This window comes from Channa argus, chromosome 16 (assembly GCF_033026475.1).
Source record: "Channa argus isolate prfri chromosome 16, Channa argus male v1.0, whole genome shotgun sequence".
Classification (NCBI taxonomy): domain Eukaryota; kingdom Metazoa; phylum Chordata; class Actinopteri; order Anabantiformes; family Channidae; genus Channa; species Channa argus.
In genome coordinates, this window is record NC_090212.1 from 6,136,631 (window position 1) to 6,153,439 (window position 16,809).

Sequence of the window (16,809 nt, forward strand, 5' to 3'; positions counted from 1 at the left end):
GATACAAGTGATTTTGATATAATTTATCTCTCAGCAAGAAAGCAAATAAGAGTATTTTCCGAAATGTAAAACATTTTTCTTAAGATGAGTAACAGTCTTCCCTTGTGAATTCTGTGACGCAGAACTAAGAAGATTGGCCAGCTGTGCCTCAGCCAGCAGTTCATTTTCTCTAGAGGATTCTCCCCTTTTGACAAGCAACTGACACCAGCCTTTGTGGAGGAAATAAAGTGCTTCATCTGGCCGAGATGATGTGGAACATACGTGTTGTGATTGAAACGAAAGCATTTTATCTTCATTTCTGTCTCCTCCAATTTGCTTAAGTGTCCTGCAAAGGATGTCACCACACCAAAAAGAGAATGAGAATTTGAGACCTCTACTTCATTTCTAGTGACCTCAGTCATCAATGTTCTGTACAGCCACTTCTAAACTCTTGTCCAAACTCTTTTCAGATATAAATTACATTTTTACTCACATTTGGAAGTAATTTGCTTTCCTTTACTCTAAACGGTCATCTTCTGCAAAGATTCATTACGAGAAGAAAACTGTCTTTAAGGAACCCATTATGGTACATATTTTGTCTAAATGCTGCAGGACATGTCACCAATGTCTCCTACACATGGAACATGCCACAGGCAACGATTTTTCTGATGGAGACAAAAGTCTGTTCGAAGTTGGATAAGTTCTGAGCTATAATTTTAAAAATGTTTTAAACATAATAGATGTATTGTGAAGTCATTAAAATTACTGAAAGCATTATGCAGGTAGGGGCTTGTGAAATGCCAACTGTCCTCTGGCTTATGTTGAAATATGGCTGTGGCTAATATCCGTGAGATAGAGAGGGCTCTGCCCTGGGACAGCATTAGTGCATGTGTGTTACTGAAACCTACAATGGAGCATAAACTCCACTAAGCAGCCTCTTGTCAGGCTGAACTGGTGCTTGTGTGCAATATCAAATTGTGGTCACTGCTCATTGCTGCAGACTGTTCCCAGAGCTTCATAGTTTCACTTTGACCTGGGGATTTTAAAAGCAGCACTCTAAAAAATCATTTGCATTACAGCAATTGCCTGTGGAAAAATCCATCTGCCAGTGGGGCTAGTGTGTTAAAATGCTCAAGATCTCAGTTTGAAAAGGTTATGTACTATATCACACTGCAACAGTGCACATGCAGCCACATAACTTTATCTTACATGCAAAGGTTTCCAAAGACAAGTATGCCTCATATTATGCAGTCACAAAATAGGTCACAGGTGACAGTCTGTCTGCCTGCCTGCCTGTTTGCCTGCCTGCCTGCCTGTCTGCCTGCCTGCCTGTCTGTCTCTCTAAGGGTGATCTATCTTGATTTCCCTCTCTGTTTCTCTCCATATTTTGGCCACCCTGTTTAAAATAAATGAGGAGGACCACAAGATTAGAGCAATGTATTAATATAAGGCACTCCATTACAACTCAATGTCCCGCTATGACTTTAATAATAAACACACAGAATTATCACCTTTTTGACTGTTTCAACTTAAAAACTGACAATTCTAACCTTGTAATTTAAAATGTCTGGCAGAACTGCTGGATCGCACTAGATTTCACAAATGTAACTAATGTTGTGGATTATTGTGTATGTAATGTGTACTTATTGGCAATATAATATAATAACCCAATTATGTCCTCACCAAGGTGCTGGATTTGCCCTGGCAGCGAAGATTGTGGATGACAGTAGCAGTGAAAACAATGAATTTGCCTCTTGACAAATGAGCAAATACTCATACTGTGCTACAGTACTTAAAGGACACATGTCACCCACTGTGGGCTGTTTAATGTCTCTGGATTCAGTTTTAGATAACTGTCAAGCTCTAGATTTGGATACAAAGGTTATGCTGTTTGATGGGTCAGTTTAATGTTAGTTTTCTTTGGTCTCCTTTTTATTTGGTTGAGAAGAGGAGGAAAAAAGAACCATCAAACTTCTGCCTTAATTACTGGAAAGACGGGTTCACTCCACTACAATCTGTACTGTAGAGAGAATACTAAAACCCAGAAACTGAAGCATCTTCGTTTATTTACACCTGTGCTTTACTCACTGTGGAGCATCTGTGGACTGAGCAGTTTGTGTTATTGCAAATTATATATTTTTTTTTTATTGTGAACAAAACCTTGAAGTTCTAGTTTTACTTCTTTATAATACAATACTGTATAAGTGGGGTGGGTTCAAAGTAATCAAAGTAATACTTTCTCCTTGACTTATTCTCATGTACATTTGCTGGTTATGTTACAGTCTGATACTATTGTTTGTGTATTTATTTCTGTAGCCACACTTGGGATACCCTAGTCTTAATCCAAGTCTTACTTTCTTGATCAAAATATTCTACTTGTGCAGAACAGAATAAATCCATTTTGTTCCCCGGCATTTGCAGTCATCTAGGCATTTACACAACTAAGCTACCTGCCCAACTTTCATTTGCATTTAGTATTTGGATAAGGACGTGCAAAGTGCAAAAAAAGCTTTTTTGAAATGCTGCCTCTTCATCTCACACTCCTTGATGTTTATTTTTCAGATCAGTGGCACTGACTGGGGACAAGCTGAAACAACATATAACCTCTATGAGGTTCTTTTCAAGGTTCACAAGGTATGTCAAAGAGCAGGGTGCTGTGATGTGCATCAGTGCTGTTCAAAAATTGATCACTGCACTGCAGGTTTCTTCTTGGTGTTTCCTCTTTTGTCTCTGTTTCTATAAGCATAGTGTTTCAGGAAGCCTTCTAAACAAGGCTCTCTCTCTCTCTCTCTCCACAAGCAGGGATATGTACAAGTTTTGAGAATTAAGTCACTTACTCTTCATTCCACACACTGAATTCAAATGTGCAGAGGCAGCAAACCCTTTCCCCCAACATGTAACAATTAAGATTTTGCATTACAGCTCTGGATGGCTGAGGACTGCTGGCTCCAGGCGAGACTGTACCTGGGATTGGAGCATTCGCCCGAGCAGCAGGACAGCGAGTCTTTGTGCTTCAGCATTCTGGTCGGCCACGGCCAGAGTCACACCTTCAGGGTCGAGCTGGCTACTGACCTGGCTACCTGGGAGAAGTCCTTCCAAAGAGCTGTCTTCTTTGAAGTGCAGCGAATAAGAGTGAGTGGCGTTGATGCCAATGGTGCACATTTTGTGTGACTGAAGTAAGGCGCCTAAAATTTTAGTCTGTTTTGTGAATACTACTTTGATTAAAGGAGTTCTCAAAGCAGGAGAGGCTCTTACAACACAATTTTAAAGCCTTCAAGTTGCAACACGGGACATTTTATGGTTGTGAAAATTAAGACCACCACACTACTTTGTGTGCTTTTAGTTTGGTATTTCAGAGTGAGCAGACAGATTAGAGGACCATCAAGATCATTTGATGACAGCTAATATTCGTTCTGCAGATGTCTGACAGAGTCTCTAAATAGAACTTTATGAACTACTATTTATACCAAACTTATTGAAGTAAACTGAAGTTGGAAGTAATTCCTGTTGTAAGTATTCCTTCGTATTGTATCCAGTGCTGCACATCCAACAGCCTAACTATTATTTAAATTAAAAAACAAATTTCAATTACATGATATAATATCCACACAATATAAAATGAGTAGCACTATAATTAGAACTATAATACTGGAAAAAAGTTAAACCAGACTATAGGGAGTGAATTCTATTTACATGCTAAAATACAGTGTGACAACAGGAGTTTGTTTTTTTTTGTCAAATAGTGTAACCGACCTGTCTACTGCATCTCTAGGTGAATAGGTGTGTATGTGTGTTTGTCTAAGAAAATTTAGTTTTTGTTTATAATGATTTTATAACCTAGTGAAGAACTGTATAAGCAGCTCTGTAATTTTACAGCGTACATCCTGTACTTATACCACTAGACAGTGTCCAAGTGTCAGCAGTGTTCAAGTCACTTGTTAATGATAATGTTGACATGGTTTTGTGCAGTGAATACACACAGCTACCAACATATACACATGTACATTCTTTTTTTTTTTCGCTGGTTCTGTTTTGTGTGTTTTAATTTTTAATTTGAAGCCTAACCAGGAACAGGGGCTGCAAAACAGTTTTCTTGTACTAAACCCTCAACAAGAAAGCTGTGAAGCAGTCAGAAACTAGACCCCACATGATGTTTTACATGTTCTGCACGATATATGACATATGAGTACTCGGTAAAGGAACCGCGTTAAGAATTGTGAACGCATTGTTCTAAGCATAAGGGCCGTGACACCCCAACCCAACTGTTAGTCAGCCAGTGTCTGGACATTGATGTACAGAGGTCCATTTAGTGAGTGGAACAACTCCGATTGGCTGTTGAGCTTGGAGTAAGAAGCTATAAGACAATGCTAAGCTAATGCTGCTGTGTTTATAGTTTGTATCCACAGTCCTCCATCTGCACATTTCCTGTAGCACATGTGTAGAATATACTGTATGCACTAGTTGGCCATCAGCTGCAGTCTCAGTAAATTCCTTGGACACTTGGAGTGGACGCAGCAGTTGGTCTTTTATTCGCCTCTGCTCAAAAATTGAGAGGAAGTTTAATTTTTTTTTGTGAATTTTTAAAAATTATGAAGGTCATAGTCTTTTAAAGTTAGACTTTGTCAGGTCACAGTGACTTCAATAATATTTCTATAATAAAATTCTTAATAAAATTCTTCTATAATAAAATTCTTTTTAAGCAGGTGCTTGAAAAGTTTTTTTAAGCAGCTGCTTGTTTTATCTTTCTCATTTTTGTTGGCTGAATTATCAGAGAACAAATTATTATTTTCTCAGTGTGTGATGCTGGTTAACCAGCACCTGCTGTAAGCACCACTTCACATCTTAAGTGGACTCCCACTGTACTAAACCCTGATCCATGGTGGGCTACTACCATCATGGATCAGACCTGGATACTTGGAGAATCATAGTTTTGTTGCGATTAATGGATTTTTCAGACGTTCACAACATTTACCTTTGCATGTTCTGTATAAGTATGGCATATACATCAGTGGGCTGTAATTTCACCGTGTGTTTTTGAGTGTCAGTTCACACCATCGGTGGTGTCACCAGTGCGTTGCCCTTTAGGCTTGTGTTGGCCATTGACCTATTTTTCCATTAAAATGGATCAAATACGTCAGTAACACAGTGCTATAACTTAACATCTGTGCTGCTTTCAATTTTTCTTATTAAGCAATTCATTGAATTTATAATTGCAGTTTGGGCATCACTTTGTTTCTAAGAAATGTTATTGTTACTTTGAATGCATATGAATGAGTAAACTAAAGAATTACTCCTCACCTCAATGAGCCAGTAAATTGGCTCTTAAGTCAACACATTTCGAGTGTGAAGCCCATCAGCTCTTGTTTGTTATCGAATAATGCTCAGAAGCAGCTGTCCATCGAAAGGGCTCAAACATGAACACTTATTGGAAAATGTAAGTCACTGAACAAGAGTCCAGATTTTTAAATAGGTTTTGCCATCTGTATGTTTGAATAAAGTTACAGTTTCTACTACCATAAATCACTGTGATGTCATTAAGTGTACACACAGAGTTGGATCATTGTTGACGCCATTTTTTGTTTAGTTCACTAAGCCTGCATCCAATTTACTTTTATTTTGTGTATTTGTCATTATTTTTACTTTCGTCAGTTAGATCACATTTCTGTAAATGCTACCTTTAGTACTGTACATACTGCATGGCCTCTGAATACAACAGAGTAATGGCTCCTTTTAATAGTAAAAAGTACAATATGTGATTTATTTTAAGGCTCCATTACGAGTCACCTGATATTACCAATTTAGAAGACATATACAGTTGCCAGGAGTCTAGCAAATGTGACAGCCTAAGGTATTTCTGGTTCACCTCAGCATTTAGGGTGAGCCAACGTTTGATTTGGATACAGATGTTTACAGGTACATGCTTGACTGAGTGTGATACCCCACAGTGCAGTCACTTTACAGCATGTGTGAGATTCGAGTTGTCAGTTGATTAAAATTGTTAATCGCAGTTAATTGCAGAGTGTCTGTAGTAATATTTTATGCACTCAGAATTTACTGTAAAGGAACATTATTTTATTACTCTTATTGGCTTAGGAGTGGATCAATGGCACTGATGGTACGGACTTGGTGAAGATAATGGACTGACAACTGACTGAAAATCCATTCATCTGAGCAAAGTCACATAATATTATTTTTTATTTACATAAAATTAAATAATACTGATATAAATCACTTGGCAAAGTTTAGATTTTAGTCACCTTGTTGTGCAGTCAGTGATCTCAATCATAAACAGGCATATTTTTTCTGACATAAATGACTCGAAAATTAACACAACACAGCAGCATCGCTTATAGCACTTCATGTTTGTAGTGTCATCAGTTTCTCCACAATCACATTTTATTTTCAGAAATTAAAGTATGCCACATGTCAGGTCAGACTTTTCATGAAAACGCCCACAGTGTCTTTTATAATTTGAAACCCATTCCCACCCTTTCTCCCCTCAATATCAGCCAACCACACATAAAAAGGTTAAATATGCTATGAAGCCAGAGGGCTTTGGTGCTAGGGACCCTTAAGCAGGGACATCTATAAATATTATAAAGCAGCGCACTTGTCAGAAGATATTTGAGTCACCAGAAGACTGAAAACCTTTCCGGGTCAACATGGGAACCAGATATAATTAAATGACATCATTTCACCAGTTCAACTTTGGAATAGTGTGTGGGTATTATACCAGCAGGCAGCATGGCTGATTCTGGCACAGTGCTCTGGCTCTCTAGCTACAACCATCCATCTAACAGTCTTAGTAACCATGTATAATCTCTTTATGTTCATCGGGTCATAAGTCCACTGGACTCGATTACATTCTCCAGTTAATTCGTTATATTGCTTTTTTTCAAAGACTTAAAAACCAGCTGCTGGAAGTATTGGCCCCCTGTATGACTCACAGTGAGCACTGTGTTCTTCTTTATTTTTATATTTCTATGAACATAGTGCTGATGTGACTTACCAACACACTGTGTTTCATCTCATATATCATTCTCCCCGAAGCATTGGGGCTGGTCAGCGTGCATCTTAGCAAACGGTTTATATTTCTCTCTCGTCTCACATTGAGCTTACTTTCATTCAGAGAGTGACCTGTGGTTCTAACTGGACCTTTTTGCTCCTTAATCCTGCGTGTCAGCTTGTATCAGTTTTGAAGTTTCTCTTGATCCATTTCCCACCTTTTGTTTTCCTTCTGTTCAATCTGTGGTCAGTTTAACAGCTACAGCCTCCACAAGAACATTGATCTGCTTGGAGATTTGCTTGTAATCTTTACCTTGACCATGCATAGCAATTATTTTCTTATCTCTTCCTCCTCACCTCTTCCTTTCTTTTGTGCATGTTCATTATAGGGTACAAAATGATTTTTTCTACATTTAAATAAGCTTAATGACTGACTGTGAAATGCCAGATTGAAAACAATTGAGTGGCTAACTAAAGAAAAGTCAGAAGTATCACTTCACAATCCATTTGTTAAACAAAGATTTTCCTCTTGTGGAACCAAAATCAGCAGTTTGAAAATGTGTGGCAATGTTTCTGATCAGTGATGGTGTGCAGAAAAGGCTTGAAGTAGGACAGCACACTCAAATGTAAAAAGCTCTCACTGCAAAGAGTACCTTTGACATTGTGCAGAGCAAAGCTATTTTTTTCTGCCTACCTGGGCTGGTTTGACCAGTTGCAAGATAAAATAATTTTCCAAGTTTTGCAACTAGTCTATTACCTAAATATATCTATTAATTAACTATTGTTTTCCTAGTAGACTACTTGTCATTTGTACTTTAAGGACATTTTAGAGCATGTTTTGTTTTTTTTAAGGCAAATACTTGCACTTTTACTTGAGTATATAGTTTGTGTACCACCATCTCTGGACACATTTAAGGAACCATTTAGCATCAGCATTTGATCATAAATTCACTAGTTTAATTTATACAGTAACTATTAAAACTCAAAGTCTACAGTATTAATAATTTAATGAACACGTGTGCCTGCACTCTCTAGATGTTCATGACGGGAGCCAGTGTTGACTTAAAACACTCCAACTGTGACCACCAACATGCTGTGGTAGCATGCTGTCATTGTAAGTCACTTAACAAAATATTTAATTCATGTGTTGACTTAGCATCTACAGTTAGAAAATCAGAGCGCGCTGTATTTCCCTGTAGGTACTGCACTATTCAAGCAATGCAATTTCCCCAAGTACTGTGCACAGCAAAATCAACTGTTAGCAAACCAACCAAGGACACGCATTCTGTTTTTGAGTTCAGACATCTCTGTGTTTTATTAATAACTCCAAGTGTTGTTTATGTTTCAAAAAAATGGTTTCCCATACTTTCACCCACAAGAGCAGAGCCAGGAAAGGCCTTTAACAAGTGTTTCCGTACACTCATTATAGTGTTTAAAGGTACTTTGATTCAGTGAAAGAATAATAATATTAGTAATTGTCTCTGACATTCTTAGTGATATACCGTTAACTATTTAATGTCATAACGTTTCCAGTTGCCTCAGAATAAATGCAGTTTCTATAACAGTAAAAATTTTGTAAACAGACTGTTACATGTTCTGTAAAACTTACTCTGCGAAACACAAAGACAAAACTCTAATGACTACTTTATATAGAGTTTAAAATGGCCCAAGACACTGTATTTTGCCAGTGTCTCTCTCCAACATTTAGCAAATCAGCTACTGTGACTGCATCATTTGTTGTCATCAATAACATCAGTGGCTACATACAAAAATGTGTAGCACAACTTCGGGGGCCCAAAAAGCACAAGAGTTAAAATGAATCACTTCACTCCATTGACCACATGACCTGTTGCATAAAAAACAATTACCTAGATGAAATTTGACCCTCATTTTAAGCATTAAATGGCATCTTTTAAGTTGGTGGCAGGTTTATCAGATCAAAAACTTACTAATTTAACTAAATAAATTCAGAATAACAGACAAAATACTGTACAACACACTACCCATAAATTGGACACACTTTATTACAGATGATCTCAGCCCTTCATCAGGCAAAACATATGCATATGGTAACTCCACATCCACAACAGTCCAGAGGTCAAGGTCTCCTTTCCTTTGATTTTATAAAGGTAATCAGCAGTTGGTAGTGCAGGGGTAGTTTGAAAACAAGCAGGGCAGGGGGCCTTGAGGACCAGTGCTCGGAACCAGTGCACTAAGCAATATTACCTTTAAATGGGGACTGATATCATGCAGAGGCATATGTGATGCTGCAGTCACAGTTAGCTCTTTGCCAGCTAATGGGGCTGAACATTAGATTTGACATCAATGTCAATTGTTAATTCGCAAGTGACCTTGGAGACAGTATCAAAGTAACCAGACTGAGAGACGTCTCAAACAATGTGCTCTGATGTCACAATATTGTCAAACCTGCTTGCTGTGCGCGTCTAATGTGCAAATAGTCTAAAATGCCAAAACCTGGCTTCTGCATAGACTTAATGATGTACATCTGTAAATATAGGTAACATTCAAGAGATATGTATGTTTGGGTGTTTAATGAGTAAATTCTCTGTAAGTGACTTTGAAGTTCTGAAGCCTGGGTTGTGAGCGGTCTTCATTCTATAAAACTTCTATTAAAATATGATAATGTTAGATACTGTTTTTAGTTTTTAATTGTATTAAATGTAGGACACCATCCATTCGCAAACAAAAAAAGTGATGAAGGCTTTCAGTTGCTTGTGATTTTCTGTTCTCCAGCCAATTAGCGTAGCCTCCTGTGACAAGACATGCAACAAATCCTAACCTTCAATTGACTGGATGTTTATTTTTTCCCGTCCTTTGCAGTGAACACAAACACCTCAATTTGTGTCATATATACCCATCACTTCGGGGTGTCCTAATCGCTATTCTGTGTTTTGATTTCGTTTTTCTTCTGAAAAGGCAACTGATAATACGCTTTTTATTTTTTCTTATAGAAATAAGATCTGATCTTTCATCTACAAACTAACCAAGAGAACAGTAAACAATCCGAGTTGTATACTCTGTGGAGTGCATGACTAATAGTTGTCCTGTGGACAGATTCTCCCACCTGAGCTGTGGATCTCCTGAGCTGTGTATCTCCTCCAGAATTACCATGGGCCTCTTGGCTGCTTCTCTGATTAATGTTCTTCCTGTCCGGCCTTTCAGTTTAGGTTAACGACCACGTCTTGGTAGGGTTGCGGTTGTGCAGCTCTTTCCATTTTCGCATGATAGATTGAGATGTTCAAAGCTTGGAATAGTTTTTAGACCCTAATCCTGTTTTAAACGACTCCACAACTTTATCCCTGACCTATCTGGTGTGTTCCTTGCACTTCATGATGTTATTTGTTCACTAATTTTCTGTGACAAACCTCTGAGGGCTTCACAGAAAAGCTGTTTCATGCTGAGATTGAATTACACACGTGGACTCTATTTACTAATTCCATACGTGTTCCACTGGATTTAAGTTAGTGCTATCAGTGTAAAGGGGGCTGAATATAAATGGATGCAACTGTTTTCAGATATTTATTTGCGAAACATTTAAAAAGCCATTTATCATTTTCCTTTCACCTCACAATTGTGTACCACTTTGTGTTGGTCTATCACATAAAAATCCCAATAAAATAAATGTATGTTTGTGGTTGTAATGTGACAAAATGTGAAAAAGTTTAAGGGGCATGAATACTTTTTATAAACCAACGTATGTGTGAAAGCTCTGGATTCTGCCTCACCTTATGAAGCTCTCAAAGATCTTGAGTTGACTTTGCTCTCTCTAATACTTAAGCCTGCGGTCGTCGCTGTTCCTTGTACACCTTTTCCTACCACACCTCTCCCTTTTTAAATCAATCATAACTCAAAGTAGTTAGCACTGCTGCCTCACACTTACAAGTCCCTGGTTCAAATTCCAGTGTCCTTCCTGTGCTTCCATGGGTTTCTTCCAGGCACTTCCATTTCCTACTATAATCCAAAGACTTACAATTAGATTTGTTGGGGTTAATTGCCTATAGGTGTAGATGTGAATGTCTGTTTTTATATGTCAGCCCTAAGGTAGACTGGCCACCTGCCAATGGTGCACTACACCTTTCACCCAGAGGCAACTATCAGAGGCTCCAACAGCTGCAAATTCATTTTTGGGATATTTCACTCGGATGGAAAAGGCAAATGAAGTAATGATGTAAGCACAGTGTGAAACATTGTAAAACACAGTCTGTTTACAGGACATGTAACACAAGATTAACCACACGGTCCAAGAGTGATGCTGGGTGTTTGGAACTTTGGAAATTTGGAACTTTTAATGAAGCAACACCATTAAATCGCTCCTAGAGTGTGTTTAGTTCCTGTTAACCCAGTTTAACCTTAGCGCATTGACAGCAGATTGTGTATATAACTCTAGGTCTCAACTTACATTCCAAACTGTGTCCTCATCTTTTTTTTGTCCTTTAATGGGTAGAGTACAACACTACACACATTTGTAAGGAAGAAAGTTCTTTTACACCTGTCCTCTGTCTTCTCAAGATCCCCCGTTCCTTACTCCTTTCAGACTAAGCTAAGGGGATTTTCTTTAAAAAAAAATAAAAAAACTACAGTTCATGTTGCCTTTCACGTTAATTCCCATAGAAAAATCCTTTCCAATTAGTCAAGTGTAGTCACCGCTCACTGTGTCATAACACATTTCTCTTATACGTGTGGTGACAGCAAAACTTAGCAGCTGGCCTACTGCTGTATTTTTTTTTCTTTTAAATCCTCGTCACAGCTGAATTCATGACACAAGTATAGTCGGGGGGTTGAGGTTTGTGAGTAGAAAACACTTTCAGTAAAAGCACTGTGCAGTCCCATGCCATGTTCACTGCACGCTGCAGTCTATAATTAAAATCACAGTGAAAGAAGGAATAACAGAGGTGAAAATCCAAAGAAAACATAACACAAATTTAAAAAAATACAAAATCGGTATCCTTATATTGGTATTCCAACTGTATTTTAAGTCATGTGGCAAGAAAAGCCTTCTGAGGGATAATACGCCACAGAGGGTCAAAAGCCTACACATGAGTGCTTTTAAAAGACCTGTGAAAAGAATAGTGAGACACATGCTTGTTTGTGTTGCAGCAGCGAAATGAATGTTAAAGATTTATGGATTTCCTTGGCCATGTGCCTTGACATTATCAGGAAGCTGCACAGGAAGCTGCTTTTGCCAACAACTCATGCAGGACAAACGAGATTTGCTCTTGTTATCAGATCTTCCAGGCCCAACGTGTCACACTTGCACTTTAACAACAGCTCTCCACATGTTCAACACAAAGTGAGCAGAGTACGATCACTTGTTTGAGTTTGAGACACAGTTGTTGCTTCCTATAGAATGTTACTTAATACACTTTCATGTTATTTCATATTATATTTCACATTACTCCTTTTTGGATGTCCACATAATGAGAATCTTAAACTTTTGCATGTGCAGGCTAACATTGCTTTGCAGTCTCTTCTAATCCTGTGGCAGATAAAACTAAAATCTAAATCATCATGTTGTCATGTTTACAATGATTGATAGTCATATTACAAGAGATAAAAAGATCTCCTAACCCAACAGTAATACACAGCCAGTTATCATGAGTCAGATCTTGCACTATTGTTATTAGATGTGTGTATACTGTTAATCATGTGCTGTAAATTTAACCTTTACTTAATATCATTCAATAAAGAGTTGTTGAAGTGGGTGGCTGGGTAACTGTAGCTCAGTCACTTATTGGGTGTCTTTTGAAGAGAATTTCACACTGTCAGAGGAGGTCACATTTAACTGTGTGGAGCAACACAACTAATAAGATACAATAGCTTACTCCTTTTTGGACTTTGCAGATTTTTTTCCCCCTTTACCGTCACTGGAGTACTTGCTATGTGGCTGTGGAGCAGAACTGTCAAAGTTCACCAAAGTTGATTCCATTCTAATTAATTCATTTCAGCACAAAAGTCTGATGTTTTTAAATGCTGGTCTGACTGGGCCCTAAGTGGTCACAGCCTGAATATTCAATAAAATCCACAGTGCAGTATAGATTTATAGACATATTACTGCTATTAGATTAACACTAATAAGTTACCTGTTGACATGAAAATAATTTAATTTAGGATGCTGAGATTTATTATGAATTTTTATTTATTTTTTATTATGAGTTATTTAAACATATACTGATTAAAGTGGGCTGCATTTATTACCCATATTTAGTTTTTTTTTTAAATATAATTTGTTTACTTAGGCCAGACTTTAAAGCTGTGTTTGTTCGAAGCATACAGCATGCTTCTATGGTTTTGGCTACTCACTAACACTGTACTTTGTGGTCAGTATGTCACTGAAAATATGCAATCAGTGTGTTAATAGACATCAATTCTTTCTCAACAGTCCAAAAGCTACATGTGCAGCAGCCAGGGGAATGTACTGTGCTTCATCATAGATTTTGGATCAGGCTTCACCTGCGCCGAAGGTACTTCAAAGGTAAAGTGTTACTGTGTTACAGTTGTTGACATCCTGGCCCTGTGCTTTTTTTTTCTCTATATGCTAAAGAAGTAGTATAAAGTCATGCTCATTCCTTTTTGTCATTCATCTTCACTGTATTTGAAGATAAATTTTCATTAAAAATAAAAGTAACTTTTCTTCCAAAAAAGATAGAAAGATCGAATGCTTCAATTGACGCTAATTATGCACAATGGACTTTCCAGATGGTACACTGTTCTTATTAAATTGTTACACTGGGAGATTATTCTGGCAGCCTTTGCTAAGCGTTGAGTCAGGCCTGCAGTGGGTACATTTTATGTTCATTAAATCACTGCAAGAAAAGTTCAACACTCGTTTCCAAAGTACTAATGTTCTCTTGTTATAAATTATGTCTCCTCAAAACACTATTGCACATTAAAATGTCTGTTTTTGAGCATGCATGCATGTCTCTCTGTATTTAGACATGGTATTTAAACATTGGGCTCATTACTGAAATCCCTGTGCTGCTGTGTTTTTATAATCTCTTCCCAATGTAGACTATATTGTGGCGGTATAAGTTCTCTCAGCTTAAAGGCTCGTCCGATGATGGAAAAACCAGGGTGAAACTCCTTTTCAAGAATGCTGAAAGCAAGCAAATAGAAATGAAGGTAAAGAAATAGTTTCTTTTCATCAAAATACAAGAGCACCATGTTGTTACTCACTGATACAAATGACCTACCTTAACAGGTAAAATCATTTCTTATCTAGTGGGGTTTTTTCCCAAGTGAGCAGTAAAATGCAGCTTTTAAAGCAGATCTGAAGATTAGACCTTGATATGAACATCTTGTAAAAATTGATTTCTCTCTCCTCACCCAGGAACTAGAGTTTGCTAATCTGACAGCTGTCCTCCACTGTATACATTCTTTTATTGCTGCCAAAGTGGCCTCCATGGACCCTCTCTTTATGTGCAGTCAAAGCTTCCCTGGAAATTACGTGAACAGTTAAGGAGACACGGCCTCGTCGCCATGTCCACCTGAGGCAAATATTTTATGCACAGAGCCAATTGATATGTATATCTTGTTCTTGCTATTTTTGTATGAACTGCTACAAAAGAAATATTTGTAAAGGACTGTAGAGATAATGTATGCAGTAATGAAGGAAACAAGACTTTTAGTTTTTGACAAGTTGAAAAAACATCGGAACAGATTTACAGTTCTTCCAGTTTTTTTCCATCATGATGGACACTGATTCTGATAGCAGGTTTTGTCTGCTCTCTACCATATGGTGTGTAACTGCCATACATTTGACAACGTGACAAGATTTTCTGAATATAGCAACTGCCACTGTGTTTAACAGTACATCCATAATGAATTTTACATAAAGTACATTTGAACTGACTAAATGAAGCGAACATCGGTTTACTGTCACGGGGGGAATTTGCATTTGTCACAAACTTTTCAATTTACACTTAAACAGTGATGAAAATGTATCTGATCCCAGTTTCTCTGGTTTATGTAGCTTTTTCAGTTATTTATTCTTTGGTCATGTCTGTCAGGAGGAGAAAAAAACCCGGCTTATGGCACCTTACAGTGCAGTATATTGCAGCGTCATAACCCACCCAAAAAAAAAAAAAAACATTGAACTGATATAGTCCCAACTCAAATGAAGCATAAACAGCATCTACTGCAGGGCTAGTACTCAACTAAATTGTTCAATGTTTCTGCTATTGTGTGCATCTTTTGTATCAAATACAGAAAGTTTTAATTTGGGTTTATAGGGATATTTCATCTTAAAACTATTGGTAAGAACCCACTTTTATCAAGATCCAACTGAGTGAAGAAATAACTGTATTTAGTTGCATTATGTATTGTTTTATTGTGAAAATGCATATGTCCTGTCTTTTCAATAAATTGCTTCTGAAGAACAACTGCCTATACTACTGACATTTTCTTCTTGTGTCCTCAAAACTTGGAGAGGTAGGAGTGGATGTACAGTAACTTTAGTATTGGCTACATCTGCCAGTGAACTGCTAAACTCCTGCTCATATTGATCTCCGTGGATGTCGGTAGGCCAATTTTCTCTATTTTATTTTTTTAACCTTTAGACAGAGCCAGACAGCTGTCTGTTTCCAGTCTTTATGCTGAGCTACATTTCTACTGGTTATAGCTTTATACAGTGAATCCAGAAAGTATTCCTTTTTCTTAACTAACCTTTTATTAAATGTTTCCACATTTTGTTATGTTACAGGCTTATTTCATGTTGGATTAAAATTATTATTTACCTCATAATTCTACAAACAATATCCCATAATGACAATGTGAAAGAAGTTTGTTTGAAATGTTTACACATTTATTACAAATAAAAAATCACATGTACATAAGTATTCAGTCTTTGCCATGGCACTCAATATGGAGCTCTAGTGCATCCTGTGTCCACTGATCATCTTTGAGATGTATCAACAACTTGATTGGAGTCCACCTGTGGGAAATCCAATTGATTTGACATGATTTCGAAAAGTATACACCTGTCTATATAAGGTTCCACGGTTAACAGTGCATGTCAGAGCACAAACCAAGTCTGTGGACCTCTAAGACAGGATTGAATCAAGGCACAGTTGAGGGGAAGGGTACAGAAAATTTCTGCAGCATTGAAGGTCCCAATGAACACAGTGGCCTCTATCATCCGTAAATGGAAAAAGTTTTTCAGCAGGACTCTTACTAGAGCAGGCCAGCCGGCTAAGCTGAGCTGGCCTGAAAGGAAAGGCCTTACTCTGGGAGGTGACCAAGAACCTGATAGTTACGCTGAAAGAGCTCCAGCATTTCTCTGTGGAGAGAGAAGAACCTTCCAGAAGAACAACCATCTCTGCAGCACTTCACTAATCTAGCCTGTATAGTAGAGTGGCCAGACAAAAACTACTCCTCAGTAAAAAGCACATGACAGCGCGCCCGAAGGACTCTCAGACCATGACAAAAATTCTCTGGTCTGATGAAACAAAGGTTGAACTCTTTGGCCTGAATGCCAAGTGTCATGTCTGGAGGAAACCAGGCACCGCTCACCACCTGGACAATACCATCCCTACAGTAAAACATGGTGGTGGCAGCATCGTGCTGTGGGGATGTTTTTCAGCAGCAGGAACTGAGAGACTCGTCAGGATTAATCTGGACCTCAGACTGGTTCTTACAACAGGACAATGACAACTAGCACACAGCCAAGATAACAAAGAAGTGGCTACGGGACGACTCTGGAATTGTCCTTCAGTGGCCCAGCCAGAGCCCAGACTTGAACCTCTTGAACATCTCTGGAGAGGTCTGCAAATGGCTGTGCACCGACGATCCCCATCCAACCTGATGGAG

The 16,809-nt window shown here is 38.1% G+C and overlaps 1 protein-coding gene across 3 annotated transcripts in view; it reads left to right on the top strand.

The window, feature by feature from the left end:
• sntg2 (syntrophin, gamma 2) overlaps positions 1-15,393 on the top strand; it is a 68,164-nt gene extending 52,771 nt beyond the window's left edge. For all 3 annotated transcript variants that reach the window (XM_067480863.1, XM_067480862.1, XM_067480864.1), the window contains 5 exons: positions 2,542-2,613; positions 2,902-3,111; positions 13,385-13,477; positions 14,014-14,124; positions 14,333-15,393. In XM_067480863.1, the coding sequence (XP_067336964.1) occupies positions 2,542-2,613; positions 2,902-3,111; positions 13,385-13,477; positions 14,014-14,124; positions 14,333-14,461 (615 nt within the window). In that variant the 3' untranslated portion in view covers positions 14,462-15,393. The remainder of the gene's footprint in view (positions 1-2,541; positions 2,614-2,901; positions 3,112-13,384; positions 13,478-14,013; positions 14,125-14,332) is intronic.
• The last annotated feature ends 1,416 nt before the right edge of the window (positions 15,394-16,809 follow it).